Below are 23200 nucleotides of genomic sequence, written 5' to 3' on the forward strand. Positions count from 1 at the left end.
TACTTTGCATTCCGGTTACTCCTACTGAAGTGCATCACCTCACACTTGTCTGCATTAAACTCCATTTGCCACCTCTCAGCCCAGCTCTGCAGCTTATCTATGTCCCTCTGTAACCTACAACATCCTTCGTCACTATCCACATCTCCATCGACCTTAGTGTCGTCTGCAAATTTACTAACCCATCCTACTATGCCCTCATACAGGTCATTTATAAAAATGACAAACAGCAGAGGACCCAACACCGACCCTTGCGGTACACCACTAGTAGCTGGTCTCCAGGATGAACATTTCCCATCAACCACCACCCTCTGTCTTCTTTCAGCAAGCCAATTTCTGACTCATTAAGAATCTATCTATCTCAGCCTTAAATATGCACAAGGAGTCTGCCACCACAACTCTTTGAGGCAAGGAATTCTAAACACTCACAACTTCTGAGAGAAAAACTCCTTCTCCATCTCAGTTATAAATCAATGCCCCTTATTTCTGAGATTATGTCCTCTGGTCCTAGAGTTTCCCATAAGGGGAAACATTCTCTCAGCATTTACCCTGCCAAGCCCTTAAGAATCCTATAAGTTTCAAAGAGATCACCTCTCAATCTTCTAAATTTCAATGAGTAGAGTCCCAGAATGTTTAGCCTTTTCTCACAAGTCAACCCCTCTATATCGGGGATCATCCTGATGAACCTTCTCTGAACTATCTTCAATGAAATAACATCTTACCAAAAGTGCTTATAGTGCTCCAATGTGGTCTTACCAGCACCTTGTACAATTGTGGTAAGACCTCCCGACTCTTATATTCCAACCCCATCGAAATGAGGGCTAACATTTCATTGGCATTCCTGATTACCTGCTGCAACTGTGTGCTTGTTTCCTGTGTTTCATGTATAAGTACCCCAAATCCCTTTGTATTGCAACCTTCTGCTGTACCTCTCCATTTAAATACTACTGTGTTCTTTTGTTCTCCCTCCCCAACTAAAGAGCTTCACATTTTCCCTCATTATATTCCATTTGCCAATTTCTTGCTCATTTACTTCCTTTGTCAGTATCTCACTGTAAACTGTTTGTACACCCCTCGCAACCTGCCTTTCCAACTATTTTTATGTCATCTGCAAATTCGGCTATACTACGTTTGCTTCCTTCCTTGAAGTCGTTAATAAGTTGCAGTTCCAGCACTGATTCCGTGTGGATCCCCTCAAGGTCGCCAAGCTGAAAAAGAGCCCCTTATTCACACTCACTGTCTCCAGTCCATTAGCCAGTTCTGTATCCATGCCAATGTACTGTCTCTTCCATTGGCTGTTGTTCTGTGAGCTGCATCATTGAGTGCCATATAGAAATCCATGCAACACATCTACTGGTTCCTGCTATCTATTTTGGTTGAGTCTTCCTTGAAAAACTCCACAAAGTTTGTCAGACATGACTTCCCTTTCACAAGGCCATTCTGACTGTGCCTTATCGGATTATAATTTTCTAAATGTTCTGCAATTTTTTTCCTTAAAAATTGATTTAAATACTTTTCCAACAATAGATATTAGGCTAATTGTCCTACAATTATCTGCTTTTTGCCTCCTTTCCATTTTGAATAGGGGTGACACATTGGCAGCTTTCCAATCCTCTGGTACTTCTCTGGATTTTTGGAAAATTACAACCAGTGCATGCATTATCACTGTAGCTACCTCTTTTAGAATCCTAGGCTGAAAGTCATGAGGGCTAGGGGAATTATCTGCCTTTAGGCCCATTAGTTTGTCTGATACTGCTTCTCAGTGATGGTGAAAGGACTTAGTTCATCTAGCAAGCAACAATTTGATTGGAGATAGTCAGCATGGATTCATCAAGGGCAGGTCGTGTCTCACAAACCTCATTGAGTTTTTTGAGAAGGTGACCAAGCATGTGGATGTGGGTAGGGCAGTTGACGTGGTGTACATGGACTTCAGTAAAGCCTTTGATAAGGTTCCACATGGCGGGCTATTGGAGAAAATACAGAGGCACGGGATTGAGGGAGATTTAGCAGTTTGGATTAGAAACTGGCTTTCTGTGAGAAGGCAATGAGTGGCGGTTGATGGAAAATATTTAGCCTGGAGTCAGGTCACTAGTGGTGTGCCTCAAAGATCTGTTTTGGGACCACTGCTGTTTGTCATTTTTATAAATGACTTGGATGCAGGCATAGGTGGATGGGTTAGTAAGTTTGCAGATGACACTAAAGTCGGTGGGGTGGTGAACAGTGTGGAAGAATGTTGCAGGTTGCAGGGAGACTTGGATAAACTGCAGAATTGGGCTGAAAGGTGGCAAATGGAGTTTAATACAGATAAATGTGAGGTGATTCACTTTGGGAGGAATAATAGAAAGGCAGAATACCGGGTCACTGGAAAGATTCTTGGTAGTGTGGATGTGCAGAGGGATCTTGGTGTCCACGTACATAGATCCCTGAAAGTTGCCACCCAGGTTGATAGTGCTGTTAAGAAGGTTTACGGTGTTTTAGGTTTTATTGGTAGAGGGATTGAGTTCTGGAGCCGTGATGTCATGCTGCAACTGTACAAAACGCTGGTACAGCCTCATTTGGAATATTGCGTGCAGTTCTGGTCGCTCCATTACAGGAAGGATGTGGAAGCATTGGAAAAGGTGCAGAGGAGATTTACCAGGATGTTGCCTCGTCTGGAGCGCAGGCCTTATGAGGAAAGGCTGAGGGATTTGGGTCTGTTCTCATTGGAGAGAAGGAGGCTAAGAGGGGATTTAATGGAGACATACAAGATGGATGAGAAGATTAGTTAGGGTGGACAGTGAGAGTCTTTTTCCGAGGATGATGACTTCAGCTTGTACAAGGGGGGATAGCTGCAAAGTGAGGGGTGATCGATTTAAGACAGATGTCAGAGGCAGGTTCTTTACTCAGAGAGTGGTAAGGGCGTGGAACGCCCTGCCTGCCAATGTAGTTAACTCAGCCACATTAGGGGCATTTAAACAGTCCTTGGATAAGCATGGGGATGATGATGGGATAGTGTAGGGGGAGGGGCTTAGATTAGTTCACAGGTCGGCACAACATCGAGGGCCGAAGGGCCTGTTCTGCGCTGTGTTGTTCTATGTTCTATGTTCTTTCCCCGCACTCTTTAGAGTTATTGGAATGTGTGAAGCATCTTCCAGTGTAAAGACTGATGCTAACTTAACATAATCAGGGAATGTGGGCCTGCCCTTATTGCCCATTTCTAGTTTCCCTTGAGAAGGTGTTGGTGAGCTTTCCTATTGAGGCAGTCCTTTTGGGGTAGGTACACCCAGTTTGCCTGTGCCTTAGGCAGTATGTTGTGAGATTAGTTTCTAACTGTTCAAAATCTTACAGCAGAACCTGTTTTTCCTTCCTGTCAATGTTGTCAATACCAACTTGGAGGACAACAACTAGATCACTTCTGTCCAAATCCCAAGTTTCTCTCCAACCCTGTGGAGATGTTGTTAACCTTGACAACAAATAGGCATCACAGCATTTGTGACTCATGCTGATGGTTACTGAGAACAGTATCTATTCCCCGACTTATATTGTCCACACCACTACTGCAATCCGATTTCCTCTTCCCAGTTGAATGGCTTCCTTCACCAGGGTGCCAAGGTCAGTTTACCCATCCTGTCTGGTATCCCCAGTCTCGTCCTCACAGCTTGTAATTACCTCATACTTTTGGATAATTGCAAGGACAGGGGCTCCTCAAGGGTTGCTGCTTGAATCCCCATATCTGAATCACCCGCATCACACCCTCCTGCCCTTGCAAATTTGAATTGCCTGCACGAAGAGGTGTGTCCATCACTAGGAGCAAAGTGTCCTGGTAGCTTTCCCTGCTGACTGATGCAGCACAGTGTGTGCAGCTCAGATCCCAAAATTTACAAGCAACAAATGGAAACAAATAGTTCGTAAAACTTTTCTGTCTGCCTTTTTTTAATCTCTCTCTCTCTACATCCTATGAGTTTTTACAATCTATATTTCAGTTTCTCTCCACGGCCCTTTCTTTAGACCCTGTGTGACTCAGTGAGGATTCTTCAGTCTGATTGGTTGAAGAGCTTTACTGGTGCTCCCACTGCTCACACAGGATACCCTGTAGTGGGTGCCACACTCAATTAAAGGATGTCTCTGCTTAAAAGCCTCTAGGCACCTGTCAGTGAGGTGCATGGTGGGTGTCATTCCTTCTTCAGTGACGGCATAATTTGGGCCAGAAAGGGTTCAGTCATGACATTGTATGTATAGATGTAATCATTCTAATTTTTCAATTTCTTTTTCCTTTAAGGTTCAATTTTTATCCACACACAGTTGAACTCTGCTACCAGAATTCTCTGCTGCACACTTGGGAGGAGTTGACCATTGTAGCCCTGGGACCTCTGACCTTGAATGTGGCTATGCTTGTTATGGCTATGATCAGATGGCTCTGTCATATATTATTTGGCTCATTCCCGTCCTTCTTGTCAAGGTTTATCATGGCAATGGGAATTTGGACAGTGCTTGACCCTCTGGCAATATTTATAGTAGATGGCATCCTGGGGGTAAGTCAGTTAAAATAACCTGTACATGCAGACTTTAAATAGAATGCACTGTATCTTGGAAAAAATTTGAAAGTGAATGGTGCTATGATGAAACAGACAGCTGCAAATGATTAGTATTTTGTCAGTAGATGAGATGTAAGATCACTAACTATAAATGTGTGCTGTACCAAACAAACTATCATTTGCATATTTCATTATGATTCGCTGTTAAAATTCAGAACCAATGTGCAGCAAAAGGTGAGCTGTTTTATTTTAAGCCAGGTCCGTTCAGTTGCAATGCCATAAGCATTGGAATTTACAAGCTCCTCCAACTCCACACTCCATGCCCAAATGCTCATAAGTCACCAAAAAACATGTAATCTTCCAAGAACAACAAAAGAATGATGATGAGAAAACCTAAGGACAAATGTAGCTGATTAAAGATGGGAACTTTCTCCCAGACACATTCAGAGGTCAAAACTAGTCCACGAGGCAGGAGTGACCATGATCTATAAAACATAGTATCCAAACTACATTTGTATGTTGCAATTTCTGCTTAATTTACCCATGAAAATGTGCAGTGAATTAATACTTATCAGAGAGCTTGTTGCATATCTGACCAGTCCTCTCCAACACCTCTAATTTAACAAAATTGTCCTTGTTAACATTGTTTAGCCCCCTCACTATTTTAAATGCCACAATCTAACATCTTTAAGCATTTGTGTCTATTTGTCACCAAGGTAAGCTTTTTCACATCTCTGTATGTATCAACAGTGCTTTCAGATGGGTATCATTCTTATGGCCCTCTGGTGAACCTTATATGAAACATTGCACTACATGGGATGCAGTATTCCAAGTGACACTTAACAAGGGATTTATACAAGCACAACATAGTGTGTTTTATTTTACACTGAATCATTCCGGCGAGTCAAGCTAATGCTGTCATTAAACCCTTTGAAGACCAGAGTTGACTTCGTCAGAAAAGTGTTTACAAAAAAGATGAATATCTTCTTCTCTCTAAACAGACTTCAGTTGTATACCCAGTAGTAGAGTGTACTTGATATTGGTTATGCCCAGCTGCATCACTGCATTTCTTTTCTTTCTGCTAAGCACGCATCCACTCCCCTATTGATTCAAGATCTGCTTGCAGTCATTTGTTGTCAGTTGTAACACTGAAACAATCTTTGTATCATTTACATTCCATCACATTGATGACAAACTTGCAGATTGCTTCTGTCCCACAAGACCGCCATCCAGGTCACTACAATCAAAGGCCTCGGCTCTGATTTCTGAGCTACACTAGTGATCCACAGTCATGAAGTGCGCCATAATTATGAATGACAACTTTCTGTCTATGGGAATGCCATAAACTCCATCCACCGCAACCATTTCATAAATTCTGCCTTACAGACTAACCTTTTGTGAGGCTGCTTAGCAAAAGCTTTCTGAAAGTCTACATGGACAATGTCTGCCTATGCCCAAAAGCTTCATTATTTCATAAAATTCAGTTGAATTAATGATTTAGGATAATGTTTCAGAAACGAGATTGAATCCTCTGCTAACATCTACCTCACTTTTTTCACTGGAGCCTGGAAGTTAAGAGGTGACCTTACAGAGTTTTATAAAATCATGAGGGATATAGATATGGTGAATGGCAGGTATCTTTTCCCTGAGGTGGGTGATTTCAAGACAAGAGGACCATTTTTTAAGATGAGAGGAGAAAGATTTTTAAAAAATGAGGGGCAACTTCTGTTACACAGAGAGTGGTTCATGTGTGGAATGAACTCCTGGAGGAAGTGGTGGAGACGGATTCATTTGCATTATTTAAAAGACATCGGTATAAGAACACGAATAAGAAATGTTCAGAAGGATATGAGCCAACTGCATGTTGGTGGGGCTAGTTTAGTTTGGGATTATGGTTGGCATAGACTAGTTGGACCAAAGGGTCTGTTTCCATGCTGTATGACTCTATTACTTAGGTAATCCAAGAAATCTTTGCTTATGATCACTATTACCATGATGGTTAAAATTCCTCTAATAAGCCTCCAGTTCCTTAGTTCATTATGTATTACCCACCATGAAAAACAGAAATATTTGAACATTTGTCCAATAGAATGAAACTCATCCCAATTTCAGTGAACTGTTAAGAATGAGCTTTGGGTGGGCATCATCTGAAACTAGCAAAATCCATACTTGTTGACATACCTGCTTCTCCCTTCCTTCCTCCCGTGACTTTGCCCAGGCTCTGATGAAGATCAGTAATATACCAGTGGCTGGATCCTGTGGTAGGTCCAGCCCACAGTTCACCAAGTTTTGCTTGTAAGTTCATTACTTGATGCCACACCTATTTTCTTTCCCTCAGTTTTTAAGGCTCAGTCTGCTGCCAGGTGCTATGATGAAGAACTAGACCATTCGTGGTATCTATTGGCAAAATTCCAGTTAGGTCCCTTATGTTTCATGGAAAGAAGTTGATTTTGTAATAGAGCATGTTCACTCATTATGTCTTGCATTCTTCATTGTACGAGATTTACTGTGAGGCACCACGTCTTTCACTGTGTGTGCCTTGTTTGAGTTTTCTTACCACTAGCAAGTTTGCAAGCTGACTCAGGAAGTGTGATTTGAAACAGCGCTTTAATATAATTAATGGTCAGTTGCTGTGTTTATTCCTCCACTGTGGACTGTTAGCTGTTTTAGATTTTTAATTCAGATACGAGCAATTGCCTATTGCATAGTTTGTAGTGATTCAAAATGAAAATGCTCAAGGGCATTTTGGACAAAAAGGAGTTAGAGCACAAGGCAAACCAATACAGGACATGGAATAGCTGGCAATATAATCATGTAATGTGGTATGAGGCAAGTGAATAAAAATTAAAGTTGCATGCTGCCCAATTCAATGCACATTTTAATACAAAGTGATTAGGAGTGAATTTTGAAGTAAAATCCAACAAAATGATATACATTTACTTTGGCAGTTTGGCTGATGGAATGCGTGCAAGATTGAAAGGAATGCTTTTGGGGTCTGACTGCATTTCTTTCAATGAAATAAAACAAGTACAGTGCTGATCTCAGAAAGGAAATGGCTTGCTACATAAAAGCATATAAGTTTTAAATGTAAGATAACAAAGTGTGGAGCTGGATGAACACAGCAGGCCAAGCAGCATCTCAGGAGCACAAAAGCTGATGTCTTGGGCCTAGACCCTTCATCAGAGAGGGGGATGGGGAGAGGATTCTGGAATAAATAGAGAGAGGGGGGAGGCGGACTGAAGATGGAGAGAAAAGAACATAGGTGGAGAGGAGAGTATAGGCGGGGAGGTAGGGAGGGGACAGGTCAGTCCAGGGAGGGCAGACAGGTCAAGGAGGCGGGATGAGGTTAGTATGTAGGAAATGGAGGCTTGAGGTGGGAGGAAGGGATGGGTGAGAGGAAGAACAGGTTAGGGAGGCAGAGACAAGCTGGGCTGGTTTTGGGATGCTGTGGGAGGAGGGGACGAGCTGGTTTAGTGATGCAGGTGGGGGGAGGGAAAGAACTGGGCTGATTTTGGGATGCAGTGGGGGATGGGGAGATTTTGAAGCTTGTGAAGTCCACATTGATACCATTGGGCTGCAGGGTTCCCAAGCGGAATATGAGATGCTGTTCTTGCAACCTATGGGTGGCATCATTGTGGCACTGCAGGAGGCCCATGATGGACATGTCGTCTGAGGAATGGGAGGGGGAGTGGAAATGGTTAGCAACTGGGAGGTGCAGTTGTTTATTGCGAACCGAGTGGAGGTGTTCTGTAAAGCGGTCCCCAAGAGTCCACTTGGTTTCCCCAATGTAGAGGAAGCCACACCGGGTACAATGGATACAGTATACCACATTGGCAGATGTGCAGGTGAACCTCTGCTTAATGTGGAAGGTCATCTTGGGGCCTGGGATAGGGGTGAGGGAGGAGGTGTGGGGGCAAGTGTTGCACTTCCTGCAGTTGCAGGGGAAGGTGCCAAGTGTGCTCCTGAGATGCTGCTTGGCCTGCTGTGTTCATCCAGCTTCACACTTTGTTATCTTGGATTCTGCAGCATCTGCAGTTCCCATTATCACTAAGTTTTAAATGTGCCAGCCATTTTTTTAAATAGCACCTGTGATACACTGGGAAGTGAGTGTTCGACTGTGATCTATGCAGAAGGTCCAAATGACATCATAAGGGAAAGAAAAGAAGAATTTACACAGCATCTTCCACTACTACAGAATTTCCAAGCTACTTTACGGCCAATTATGTAAATTTCATGTGTTACAATGTTCGAAATGTGTCAGCCAATATGCACAGAGTAAGCTCCCACAAACAACAATGTCTCAATGACCAGGTAGTCTGTTTTGAGGTGTCGATTAAAGGAATAATATTGTCAATTGCCAAACAAAAGAACTCCCTCCACTTATCTTTAAAGCAATACCATAAGACTTTTTACATTCTCAGAGAGCACGCAAGACTTCAGTTTAATCTTCCACCAAACAGATGGCATCACCAAGAGTTTGAACATTCTCTCAGTACTGCTATTGCACTGGATCCTGAATATCGAGCTCAGGATGCTGGAGTGGGTCTTCAAAGCACAGTTTTCTGACTTCAAGATAAATGTGCAACCCAGTTGAGCCATGCAGGACAGCGTATATTATTTTAACAATCCTTTCGACTCCACAAAGAGGACTTGGTGTGTACTGCATGGTGACCCAACTAGAAAATTGGTGTTCATATTCCCACTCTAGGACTTGAAGGCCAAAGACAGTGTATTCTGAATGTGGCCAATCCTCACAACATATGCCAATATCAAAAGTGCAAGAGATTCCAAGTCAGCCATGTGATAGAAAGAAATTGGAGCCTCTGAAATTGTTATCCATTGTTCCAGGGTACAAGAGGCATGTGTGTCTCCATGGTAACTAGCAATCCTTATGATGTTGGTTGCCTAGCTAGTGTAGATAAGATTGGTCTGATACCCATACTGGTTGGGGTGGACTCAAGAACTTCCTCCTTGCCTTACCTGTTGTGGAGATTGTGGCATTGTGAGTTGGACCTATTGTGTAAGAGTTTGAAAGAGTTAATGCTATGGACTCCGTTAAGCACCACCTGCTGTGGTGATGTCATATTGGTTTGCTGGCAGAACAGCTTTGGAGTAGAAAGCACCGTTTGGGTCTTCCTCATTGTCTTTGTAACAGTACATGCTATACTAATGTAGCTTGTATATGGTTAGCAGTCATGCAATCAATTACGTTGTCATCATCAGGGTGGCTCAGTGGTTAGCACCGCTGCCTCATAGTCCTAGGGTCTGGGGCTTGATTCCAGACTTGGGTCACTGTGTAGAGTTTGCATGTTCTCCCTGAGTCTGCAGAGCTTTCCTCCTGGTGCCCCAGCTTCCTCCCACAGTCCAAAGATATGCAAGTTAAGTCAATTGGCCATGCTAAATTGCCCGTTAGTGTCCAGGGATGTACAGGTTAGGTGGGATAACTATAGCAAAAAAACCCACACAGGGCTACAGGAATTGGTTGCGATGCTGTTTGCAGGGTCGGTGCATACTCAATGGGCTGAATTTCCCTTTCTGCACTGTTGGGATTTTTTGTTTTTTTGAGACATGAGTCTCTTAATAAACAACCAGTTTGTTTTTCTGTACAACACCAGATCAAAAGAGGATGTTGGCAGTAAATCCATTAGTTAGCTCATCCAACATGATGAGTTGTGGTGAGCAACATTGTAGCAAGTTGCAGAGGTTTCTTCAGACACAACTTTAAAAAGGCTGCCCAAAAAGCAGCTGAAAGAACCAAATGTTTGCAAATGCTCAAGTAGAGAATTTAGTATTAAGATTCAACGAGGCAGAATGTACACTAGATGGTTAAAATCCCTTCAGACCTGAAAAGAGACTCACAGCAGTAGGAGAGCTAACAACTCCATGGAGCTGAAGCATTGGCTTCACCAATGCAGTTACAGAATGCATCGGTGCCAATGAGTTGTCTAAGTAGAGATCAGTTAGACAGTGAATGGCCATTGGAGGCTCTGTGCGTAAACTCAAACTCCTTGGTCATAGAATCCCAACAGCGTGGAAGCAGGCCACCCGGCCCATCGAGTTCATACTGACCCTCCAAAGACCACCCACCTAGATCCACCCCCTACCCCTGAAAACCTGCACCTCCCATGGCCAATCCACCTAACGTGTATGTCCCTGGTCACTATGGGCAATTTAGCATGGCCAGTCCACCTAATCTGCACATCTTTGGACTGTGAGAAGAAACTGGTGCCCCTGGAGCAAGCCCACCCAGCCAAGGTGAGAATGTGCAAATTCAACACAGACAGTCACACGAGGCTGGAATCAAACCCAGGTCCCTGGTGGTTTGAGGCAGCAGTGTTAACCACTGAACTACTGTGGGCAAGGCAAACTCTTTTTTTCAAAAAAATGGTACATTTTACAGGGCGGGAAATGAGGAAAAATGATGTACTTGCAAATCATACCGAATATGGTCAACATAATGACCAGTCATCATGAGGCATACCTATAAATGAGGGAAATCAAGGACCACAGAAACAATTTGAACTAAGTAGTTGTTGGGAAAGTTGCAAAATCAGAATAGGGTTAAAGTGAACATTTAGAAGCCTAAGCAAACAAAGTCTAATGGCAGATGTAAATTAGGAGACTGTTGAGGCCATAGAAAAGGCTGGAAATCCATGACATAACTTGTGGTAATTCATGCAGGAGAAAACAGTTAAAGCCACAGGAATTATTATTTAGAGCTTCAGATGGTGAGACTCATCTAGGAAACTGTTAAAGGAGTGGGATTCATCTTATTGAGCTGCAAAGACCACGAATCATTCAATAAAGCTGTTCAGAGAACAGGAATAATTATTAAAGCCGGAGGCAATAGGATGAATTCATTAAAGCTATTAAGAAAACAGGAATTGAGTATAAAGACTGCAATTAATGGAATTTATCTGGAGAAGCTACCAAAACTGCATGAATCATCCCTTTTACTACGAAAGGTGGAAATCATCCATTTTGGTGCAAAAGGGGAGGAAAAGCTTCCAGGGCATCAATAAACATTGGCAGTAATGCTATACTATAGAATGATAAACCTCTAAAGCAAGAACAAGAAAACCCCTAGAAAGTGAAGGAAGCAGACATAATATTGCCAGAAAGATTTGAATTCAGAGATGGGCCAAATAAAACAGACAATTGCACACCATGGGGAACTCTTAAAATATGGAATTGCTGGCAAAGAAGAAATCAAATCAAAAGCTGAATAAGTCAATATACTTTTGAATCAAACTGGGATAATACCTAAAAATATTGTAGCTTGCCAATATTTGAAAGAAGCAACAGGTACCTCTGATGAACTTCTGAATAGCTTGGACAGTTATCTTAACCACAGAACAAATAAGGTCTTGAAAGAGAAGTATTTAACAGAAGAGTTCACCATCCAGAAGAATTCACTGATACTTCAATAATGATAAATGGAAAAATGAGACTGGAACTATAAAGTTAGAAAGCATAAAAGATGGAATTATTGCTGGAATTGCTAATGAGTCTTTGTCAGATCTATTGCAGTCAGAAGAAGATTTGACTCTTGAGAAAGCCATTCAGATGGTGAGTGAAGCAGAAGTCCAGACGCAACACAGATCAATCCTCAGAGAAAGGGATTGACCTGATCACAAGAGATCAGCTGAATCAAATTAGTTCATAAGCAATGTGACAAAGCAGTCGGCAAACTTTCTCAAACTCAACTGCAGCTGTGGAGTTGGCACCAAGAAGCAGGAGTAAGAAAAGAAAGATTAAACAATGACGGTGTTTAGGTGTATGAGCATCAACTTTCTGTGCAATCTTACATTTGTCACAACTATAGCACTTTGTATGACAGTCCTGTGATCTCTTTCAATCTGTTAAAGCTTCTGATTATTTATGTTTTCCAATAGTCTACCTTGAGGGGTGATGATCTCTGTACATGCTTGCATGTGCCTCATCTGGAGCAGTGCAAAGTGTGCTGAGGCTGTCATTCCCTGCTGCCTTCTGGAAAGCATGAATTTAAACTAGATGTTTGACTCTCAGGAGCCAAGCACATAGCTTAGCTCATCTACATCTCTACAATTGAGAATTGGCCCTTGAAAATTGATGTTTGAACCTTGCAAGCACTGTGGTATCCGGTAATTTGTTTGAAAAATACCCTCTGTTAACTTCATTCAACATTGAGATCTTCCTTTTTGGATCATTCTGGGAGACTCAGAAGTGAATTATAAAAGAATATACTGTGACAGAGGATATTGCAAATGAATTCAATCCTACTCTCATCTGATTCTCATTGGTGCATTTTCAATCAATAGGAAAGTAATTAGCGTTAGGAACCAAGTCTCATTTTCTTCATGAGGAAATAGTAGGAACTGCTGATGCTGGAGCCTGTGATAACAAAATATAGAACTGAATAGCACAGCAGGACAGGCAGCATCAGAGGAGCAGAAAAGCTGGCATTTCGGGTCTGGACCCTTTTTTGTTTCTAAAGAAGGGCCCAGACCCGAAACATAAGCTTTCCTGCTCCTCTGATGCTGTCTGGCCTGCTGTGTTAATCCAGCTGTACACCTTGTTATCTCATTTTCTTCATCCTGTGTTAGGAGAGTCGAGATGAATTAAGAACAAAGAGCAAAGAAAATTACAGCACAGGAACTGGCCCTTCAGCCCTCCAAGCCTGCGCTGATTGAGATCCTCTGTCTAACCTGTCATCTATTTTCTAAGGGTCTGTGTCCATTTGCTCCCCGCCCATCAATGTACCTGTCCAGATATATCTTAAAAGCCGCTAATGTGTCTGCGTCTACCACCTCTGCTGGCAACGCGTTCCAGGTACCCACCACCCTCTGCGTAAAGAACTTTACACTCATATCTCCCTTAAACTTTCCTCCTCTCACTTTGAACTCATGGCCTTTAGTAATTGAGTCCCCCACTCTGAGAAAAAGCTTCTTGCTATCCACCCTGTCTATACCCTTCATGATTTTGTAGACCTCAATCACGTCCCCCCACAATTTCCATCTTTCTAATGAAAATAATCTTAATCTATTCAACCTCTCTTCATAGCTAGCACCCTCCATACCAGGCAACATCCTGGTGAACCTCCTCTGCACCCTCTCCAAAGTGTCCACATCCTTTTGGTAATGTGGCGACCAGAACTGTACACAGTACTCTAAATTGTGTCAAGCTGACTACTACTTTTGTTGAGATCTGTTAATTTAATGCAAGTTTCAGGATTCACCCTGTCAGATTGTGTGGAAGTATCTTTGAATTGATTAAAGTAAAAACAAAATGCTGTCACAGTTATTAAGCGAATAGTTTGATGTGAAACCAAATCTTGTATTTCCCTGAGATTGGCGAGTGCCATTCACCAAGGTGGAAGAGTATATTGGAACCAACAACAGTGCTGTCATCCTCTTCTTGAGACAGAGAGAATGCCACGTGACTTAAGCAGCAGAAGGTACTCAGATTGTTCACAACTGACAGGAACTGATTTCAGCATTCTTTCTCAGTTAAGCATCCTTAAAGATTTGGTCTGTAGATATGCTAATTTCTTCCTATTTTTAATACTTCATTCACTGCTTTTTTGCTCTACTTCAAGTAAGTTTATTATAAAAACTTCTCCCTATCTTTGAAATGACTGGTACCAGATGTAGGCAACCCTTTATTTTTAAATGTATGACAGTGTGGGAAGGAAGTGGGGGTATAAAGTATGGAGCATGCTTTTTGTCACTGGGGATATTTTTGAAAAGATAGTACCCTCCTCTTCCTTCCTACTGTCATATACTTCAAAACACACCAACCACTGCACCACCCTGGTCTAAACTGGGATGCACACTATGTATCAGAGATAGTGGGAACTGCAGATGCTGGAGAATCCAAGATAATAAAATGTGAGGCTGGATGAACACAGCAGGCCAAGCAGCATCTCAGGAGCACAAAAGCTGACGTTTCGGGCCTAGACCCTTCATCAGAGAGGGGGATGGGGTGAGGTTTCTGGAATAAATAGGGAGAGAGGGGGAGGCGGACCGAAGATGGAGAGAAAAGAAGATAGGTGGAGAGAGTATAGGTGGGGAGGTAGGGAGGGGATAAGTCAGTCCAGGGAAGACGGACAGGTCAAGGAGGTGGGATGAGGTTAGTAGGTAGATGGGGGTGTGGCTTGGGGTGGGAGGAAGGGATTGGTGAGAGGAAGAACAGGTTAGGGAGGCAGAGACAGGTTGGACTGGTTTTGGGATGCAGTGGGTGGAGGGGAAGAGCTGGGCTGGTTGTGTGGTGCAGTGGGGGGAGGCGACGAACTGGGCTGGTTTAGGGATGCGGTGGGGGAAGGGGAGATTTTGAAACTGGTGAAGTCCACATTGATACCATTAGGCTGCAGGGTTCCCAGGCGGAATATGAGTTGCTGTTCCTGCAACCTTCGGGTGGCATCATTGTGGCACTGCAGGAGGCCCATGATGGACATGTCATCTAGAGAATGGGAGGGGGAGTGGAAATGGTTTGCGACTGGGAGGTGCAGTTGTTTGTTGCGGACTGAGCGGAGGTGTTCTGCAAAGCGGTCCCCAAGCCTCCGCTTGGTTTCCCCAATGTAGAGGAAGCCACACCCGCTGTCCGCAACAAGCCGCTCCCCCATCTACCTACTAACCTCATCCCACCTCCTTGACCTGTCCGTCTTCCCTGGACTGACCTATCCCTTCTCTACCTCCCCACCTATACTCTCTCCACCTATCTTATTTTCTCTCCATCTTCGGTCCGCCTCCCCCTCTCTCCCTATTTATTCCAGAAACCTCACCCCATCCCCCTCTCTGATGAAGGGTCTAGGCCCGAAACGTCAGCTTTTGTGCTCCTGAGATGCTGCTTGGCCTGCTGTGTTCATCCAGCCTCACATTTTATTATCTTGCACACTATGTATTATTGCTGTGACTGCATTTGGATCTTTTCAAAACCTGGGTACAACAGTGGGACATCAATGTAGTGAGATCCATGCAAGATCCGGAGTTGAAATAGACTGGACTATTGGAACTTTACAAAAGACTGATATGGAGGTTTATTTCATTTTATCCTGGGTGAATGTCATGATTTGGGCATTTTCTACATGTTGTACAACTTCACAATGCAAATGGACAAGCAGAGGAGGAGGAGGAACAACAAGAAGGAAACAAGGAAATAGACGATGATGAGGAAGAGTGAGGCTCAGCCAGAGCTGTAAGGAGCACATTATTGAAGAGCAATTCTCTTTAAAATCTCAATTTGCTGACTACCCCTCTGGCCACCACTTCCACTTTTTACATCTGTAACCTGAATGACCTCAAACACGACAGAGTCATAGTTGTTGCTTTTAGATCACTTATAGTATTCAAACCAATAGACCAAATGTTTGTAAGACTAAATCTGTATAGCATAAATGGGCTTAATTGTTCCTAATTTGACAAATACATCTATTGAACCTAAAGCAAGATGGTAGTTTGGCCTCAGCTGGTATGCTGCGTCCAGTTCTGGGACCCCTGCCCTTTGTAAAATATGTGAAGATGTAGGCAAGAGTGAAAAGATTCACAAGCAGGAATGAGAAATCTCAGTTGTAAAGATAGGTTTGAGAAGTCAGCACTGTTTTGTGTGGAGGAACAACTTCTGAGCTGGGGTTTGATAGAGTATTCACAATAGCAAGAAGTCTGGGCAGTGTAGATTAGGAGGAATAGGAATAAGGAAACGATCATGATAAACATGGCGCAGATTAAAGTAATCGGCAAAAGAAACAGAAGTGAAATGAGGAAAATCTTTTTTCATCTGAGTGGTTAGGATCTGGAATACATTACTTGAGTGGGTGGGTGGAGGCACCTTCAATCAAAGCATTCAAGAGGAAATTAGGCTGTTAGCTTGAAAGGAAGAAAGTGCAGAATTAAGGGGAAAAATAGAGGAATAGCAGCAGGTAAATTGAGAGCTGGTGCAGAGATGACAGGTCTATTGGTCTCCTTTTGTGACGTAACAAGTCTCTGATTCTGTGATCAAATGGAAATAAAAATCCATCCTTTTGCAAGCCTCTATTGCTCCCCTTGTTTCTGATGTCAGTTCAAATGCCCTAATGAAACAATTCCCCTCTGACATTCGTTTGAGAAGTGGAGAACTGGTGAAATTCCATTCAAGGTACTTGTGATGGCCATGGTTCTTCATTGAATCCCTACACTGTGGAGACAGGCCATTCAGCCCAACAAGTCTACACCAAACGTGTGGAGAACTTCCCACTCAGACTCACCCCCCTCACCACCCTATCCCTGTAACCCTGCATTTCCCATGACTAATCCAGCTAACCTACGCATTCCTGGACACCGTAGGACAGCCAATCCACCTATCCTGAACATCTTTGGACTGTGGCAGGAAGCCAGAGAACATCTACACAAACTCAGGGCGAACATGTAAACTCTGTGCAGACAGTTGCCCGAGACTGGAAATGAACTCGGGCCCCTGGTGCTGTGAGGCAGCAGTGCTAACCACTGAGCTACCGTGCTGCTAACCACTGAGCTACCGTGCTGCCCAAATGGTGAATGACATTGAGGTGCTTTACACATTTGATATGGCTATGGACTACAGCATCTGAGCATTGGTAAGGCAGGATGGCTTATTTATCTGGCATTGCTAATGCTGTCAGTTGCAGTAAGGTATCAGGCAGGCTGTTGTCCGAGGCAGCACAGCACTTGCCCCTTCCATGGAGATAGTGCCACTTTCATTGAGGTGGACCTCAGCAAAAGAATACATGAGCGAAGTACTTTCTTATGATTGGAGAACAGGAATGGAAATTGCGAAAGCCCCATGGGTATGAGGGCTACAGGTAACATCTGACTAAACAAATGAATTATAACTCTTATTTCAGCAGTTGTTGTCAGGTTGGCCATGCACTGCAGACAGTCCTAGATTAGGTGTTTCTGGTTTAATTCATCCTGCTGTGTCCACTGATGTTGACCAGTGAGCCAAGAAAGTTTCCTTCCATTTCCATAGTAAGAAAATAGCCCTTGTCGAGCTGTCCTCCTCTCAAAATAACTTTAAGGCAGCATCTGAGATGACAAAGGTTTTTGCAGTTTCTTCTCTAGCTGCCATTTTCAGAATTTTGAATTCCTGGCGTCTATAGCCAACGTATCATCCCACTTTTAAGACATTCAGGCCACTTTTACATATTATCAGGGATACTGATTTTCCATGAGACAAAATGCCAATCAACACTACAAGTCAAGCTAATGCACCACCTACACCTTTCAAATGAGACATGGGACTAATTTGAGACCTTACTTTTGTTCCATAATTGAGTCCATGCATTGACTATTTTGAGGCCTAAAATATGATTGAAACAATTTTATCTCCCATTGCATAATAAGCAAATGGAAAATATTCATTGTATGGCATGAGAAAGTAACATATTTTGTTTTACATTTTATCATCTATGTAAAACTGGCGCAGAAGTACAGATGCTGCCTGCAAATTTCTATAAGTGAACACTTCTGCAGTAACAGCTTTGTGCGTAACTAACTGCATAATTAAGCAGAAATTTCTGGATTGTAATACTATCCACTGAACCTGTACAATGGTTGATGTGCCAGTGACTAGCTGTGAACTGAAAAGCACACAGAAATTGTTTTGTGAAGCACTGATTGGTATATCTTGCTTTTCAGCGCCTGGCTTACAGCACAGATAGTCCAATAGCAGATGCAGCCAAGCTTTACTGGCTGTTTTACAGAGTGCAACATTCTGGGATCCCTGGCATACTTATTACAGTCATCTTGTATATTGTGATGTTCGTTAGCTCCCTTGCAATACTGTGCTTCTATATCTTAAGGTAAGAATGCCTCTATAACTTTTCAATTTTTTTTAAAGAGGTGGAGGTTTAAGGCTATTTAATCATACTTGACTCATTTCCGTTTCCTTCTCCAAGTTGCTAAGATATGGTGAGAATACAGAGGTGGGAAAATAAGTTGAAGAGTTTTTTGGAATCCCAGGAACTTGTGATGTTATTTACTGGACAACATTGTGTTGAACTTTATGCAAACATTCATGTCTGTCAAAGTCTTTTTAAGCTCCTGTAGTAGGCACGTATAATTTGCTAATGTATCAACATACGCTGATATTTCTGCAGTCTGTACTTCAACAGAAGGTTGGGTTCACATGTGAGGGGAGAAATCTGTCAAAGTACTTTGCACTGCTTTGAGCTGAAAAGCTGTCTGGCCTATCAAGCTGGTACTTTATGGCTTCTGTTTAACATTCTGCCTCCATTGTGCCTCTCCTATCTTCCTCCCAGTATTTTCATTTTGTTCCTTGTTATATTGAATTTATAGCACAGAAATAGGACATCTAGTCTAACTACTCACTGCAAATATTTATGCTTCTCTTGTACTTCTTCCCCTTCTGTTTCGTCTAAGTCTATCTGTGGGGAGATTGGAATGCCCTCCCTTGTAGCAGAATTGATGTCAGGGGACATTGAATGGAGTGAAAAGGTAGTGAATGGAAACCCTGAATGGCATCATTATTGCAGCACTAAGTGATGAGTGAACAGTTGTATCCAATTTAACGGCCTCGTGTTGCTATTGCAGCAAATCAATGAGCAGTGAGTGGGGGGATTTGTCATGTGTAGCCATAAGAAGCAACCCTTATCTGGGAGGACCCTCTTTCGAAGGTGCCCAGTGAGGACCTGGTATTGAGCATTGGGGTTAGGCAGTTGAGAGATACTCCCTTGCCCTCGCTGCTAATCTCCTAATTCCCCCACCTCTGTGAGAGCCCTCTTGTCATCACACTGCTGTAGCCTGGATTCATTAGGGAGCCAAGGTTTTTGATGGTTTTATGACTGGCAACCCTAATGTTGCTGCCAGGCATAAAGAACTTCAGGCTTTGATTGGCTGGCTACTCTTGGCAGACCCAAATTTCTCTGTCCTTGGAGTTCTCAACCACAAGGAAAGTTTACTGCTGCCCAGTTCAGTGCCAGGTTGGTACTTAATACAATGGGCCTTCTTGAAAAGCGGCACTGAAGATAACTCACTAGCTCTCCAGTCAGCAGGCAAGAGCCCCACTGACTCCATTAAATATTGTCTAGGTTGCTGTTGTGCTCCTTTCCCCTCTATAACAATCTAAAAGTATCTATTCTATTCTCCATAACTACTCGTTGTTACTAATGTTGATTATAAATGATTCAGGCTCTGTCACTGACACCAGTCACACTCTGCTAGTTATATCCTGGTAAACAGAAATTGCCCTGTTATCCCAACTCTCTGCTTTCCATCTGTTGATGATTCCTACGTAACTGAACAAAATCGCGGACGAATCTCTTCCCAACTGATCTTCGCAAGCGAAGAATCTGCCTGATATATTACCCCAAATGTACGAACCCTATGTTGCATTGTCTCTTACATAGCAACTTACTAAATGCCTTTAGACGTCCAAGTATACTGCATCCACTGTTTCCTCTTTTGTTTACCCTGTGATTTACATCCTCGAAAATACTCCAAACAAATTTGTCAAACCTGATTTGTCTTTTCCAATACAATGTTGATCCTATCTGGCCATGCTGTAATGTTCAGAAGGTATGAATGTCCTGAGGTATAGTCCCAACATTTTCTGGATGACTCAAGTCTGGCTAACTGGCTTGTAGTTCTCTGCTTTCTCTCTCCTTTCTTGAATAGCAATCCAATATTTGCGAACTTCCAACCCATTTTAGGATCAAGGAACTTCTGGAAAACATAATCAGCACAGTGATTATCTCTGTCACTGTAATTTTTTTAGTGTTCCAGGAAGCAGGCCATCAGGTCCTGTGGATGTCTCAGCGTTCAGACCCCTAATTTCCCAAAATGTGTTTTTGGTGCAGATATTAATTCCTTTAAATGCCTCACTTTTGATTGGCACCACTACAGCATTAACAAGTTTTTTTAAAAATTTAAACCAATCTGGCATTTTATATTTTCACGACTCTACTGCTTCAGTCCAGAAGATTTTATCACCTGCCTGGTGGTTCAGCCTCAGTTTTCCCATGATCGATGTCTCCCATGGCTACCTGCACCACCTATGATTGATGGTTTAACGCACCTCAGACATCCCCAGTCTCATCCACCCCAATCCTGTGAGCTGTGCCTCTGACAATTGATACCTCCTGCAGCTTGCCAGACCCACCACTGGTCGATCTCTCAGTTTCCCCTGGCTACTTAGAATTGATGACTGTGTCATGTTTGTGAGTAAAGCCATCTCCTTTCCCATTGCTGATTTTCTAACTTTAAAGGGGCTTGTCATGGATTTTGGCAAGCAGAAATTAAATGGGATTTTAAATCGAGATTAAGATTTCACCCTATATTTTACACTAAATTTAGTAAGCGTATAATGTATTGAATTTTCCACTAAAAGTACATTTTTTGTATCCACCAGAGAAAGATTTAGACTGTACTTTCAGCTATTTAAAGATCATGAAAGTGGGTCTCTTCTGTGATCCTTTATAAAATGGGTCAGGATTCCAGTGGGGAATGGGAGAAAACTTGGAGAATCAGAACTACTGTATCTGTGACTGGGATCACACTTATTTCTCCCGCACTCCCCTCCCCAGCCTCAACGAAACACCTTAACCCCACCACCCCCCAAACCTCATCCAGCACCTTTCCCCCACCCCATTGATTACTCTGCTAGGATCGCCTACTGGCTTTTAACCGCCCAGGGTAGATGCAAATGGTGGTTGCAGGGTAAACCTGGGGATCCTGGAAGATTTGCCTCCTTTATGCCTCCAGAGCTGCTGTGTGAAAGGTGGGATTAGGATTGTAGAAGTCAGTAGCATGGTCTTCATTTCCCTCACTGTAGAGAGCAGGACATATGTCAACTTCCCCTTCATCACTGCATGATTGCCAACTTCAGTTGAAAGCATTGCTCGAGATTTCATATTATGAACCCCCAACTGCATTCACCTCATCCCACCCCAGTCAAACAGCCTTCCCCTCTCTCCTTGCTCCGAACAAATCTCTGATATTTTCTGAGAAATAAACAAAGATGCTGAAAGAAAATCAAAAAATTTTCTTTTCAAATGCACCTATTATTGTTAATCTCGGTTCTGTTCATAGTGTCCAGTTGATGAATCTTTAATTCCAGGACGGCAGGACAATGCTGTTTCCTGTGAAATGCCTTCGTCTTGCTGCCCATCTAATTACTTCTGCAAAAACGCTCCAACTCGGCTCAATCCTTTTCTGTGGTTGTTTCTCTCTTAATCCTATGCTAACGACTCAATGCGGGGTAAGTTTGTAAATACTTATTGGGACTAAATAAATTCCACACCAACCCCAAAAAATAAGTAACTGAATTGGCCAGGCAAGGCAAAAAAAAGTATCTATTTTAACATTTCTTATTTGAATAATGAAGTAATAAATATTTGTGCAATGTGGCTGAATTATTCTAAATCAAAGTTCAACACAATTAGTTCCTATCATTTATCCAGTCAGACTGGTATGCTCACCAACCTCCTTGTATTTCACTGAACTGCTCCCCATTCTCAGTGTAGGTTTGGCATTTCAGCCCTTTCTATCCCCAGTTACTCAGTAAATGACACAGTAAGGCGGTTTTGTGTCATTTGTGTTGCTAAATTGCGTGTGCTTCCCCAGGAGTGTCCAACTAATTTAGTCCATTAGGTATGGATTCATAGGCCCATATGTCTGTGTTGTTATTAACATAGTTAGTGGTTGTCTACTTGTGAACAAGCAATTGCAAATCACTCAGCTCTCTAGCTTTTCTTTCTAGCCAGTTGCTTCTGGCCTGTAAATATGAGTAAGAAGTGCAGAGCTTTACAAGTCCCTAGTTAGTCCCTTTAGCCGGAGGCACTTCACAGGTAAATGTGAGATTAGAGTCAAGGAAAAATGTAGAATTTCCCTGTTTCTGTGTTGGTAGTGTTAAAAAATAAATACTCCAACTATGAAGGGTGAGTTAAGACTTCCCTTGGCCTTTATTAGTGTCACCATGGCTGTTGTTAACCTTGCATTGAAAGCATGAATGCATCTTTCTAGCACCTTTCATGACCTCATAATATCCAAAAGCACTTAAAGCACAGCCATTGAAGTACTTTTGAATTGTAGTCACAAGTTGCAATGTAGGAAGTGCAGCAACCAGTTTGTACACAGCAAATACCCACAAAGTGCAATGAGATCACATTTTTATCAATGGTGGTTGAGTAAAAAATGTTGTCCTGGACATTCCTGGAGTCTTATGTATGATGTTCACTATTGTAAAGTGTGCCACTGTTAAAATGTCCAAACCTGTTCAATGCTGTGCAGAAAGAGCTGGATGACCCAATTTAAAGGTTCATTTTAAAATCCTTTTCTTTATTTAATCTATTATTACCATTGTTATCAGTCCTTACCCCTACATTACTGCAAGGAGCAAATGTGCAGAAAGGCTAAGACTCTATTGGCAGCAAAGGCACACAAGTCCTGACTGCCATCACCTTCAGTGATTTCTGATGGTCTTTAACACCAGTTCCAGAAGGTCTGCAAACATAAATACTGGTGCAACACTCGAGTTTTGAGCTGTCATTTGAGATTCACAGTAACTAAGAGCAGCCAAAATAGCTCTTAAATTTTAAAGCTTAGGGATAGGGGATTTGACACATCTTGTCCATGTAGTAGTCGTGGTGGAGTTAGTGATTTCTATTCTGCTAATGACTCACTGTATTCGGATTTACACCATGTGTAGCACTGGAAACAGATTTCTGCTAGGAATTCATT

At 42.5% G+C, this 23200-nt stretch overlaps 1 protein-coding gene across 1 annotated transcript in view; it reads left to right on the top strand.

The window, feature by feature from the left end:
• ofcc1 (orofacial cleft 1 candidate 1) overlaps nt 1-23200 on the top strand; it is a 319195-nt gene that overhangs the window by 225711 nt on the left and 70284 nt on the right. The window contains exons 18-19 of the mRNA XM_059646341.1: nt 4256-4508; nt 18140-18303. Of these exons, the coding sequence (XP_059502324.1) occupies nt 4256-4508; nt 18140-18303 (417 nt within the window). The remainder of the gene's footprint in view (nt 1-4255; nt 4509-18139; nt 18304-23200) is intronic.

The sequence above is a fragment of the Stegostoma tigrinum genome, chromosome 5, assembly GCF_030684315.1.
Source record: "Stegostoma tigrinum isolate sSteTig4 chromosome 5, sSteTig4.hap1, whole genome shotgun sequence".
NCBI classification, from domain to species: Eukaryota; Metazoa; Chordata; class Chondrichthyes; order Orectolobiformes; family Stegostomatidae; genus Stegostoma; species Stegostoma tigrinum.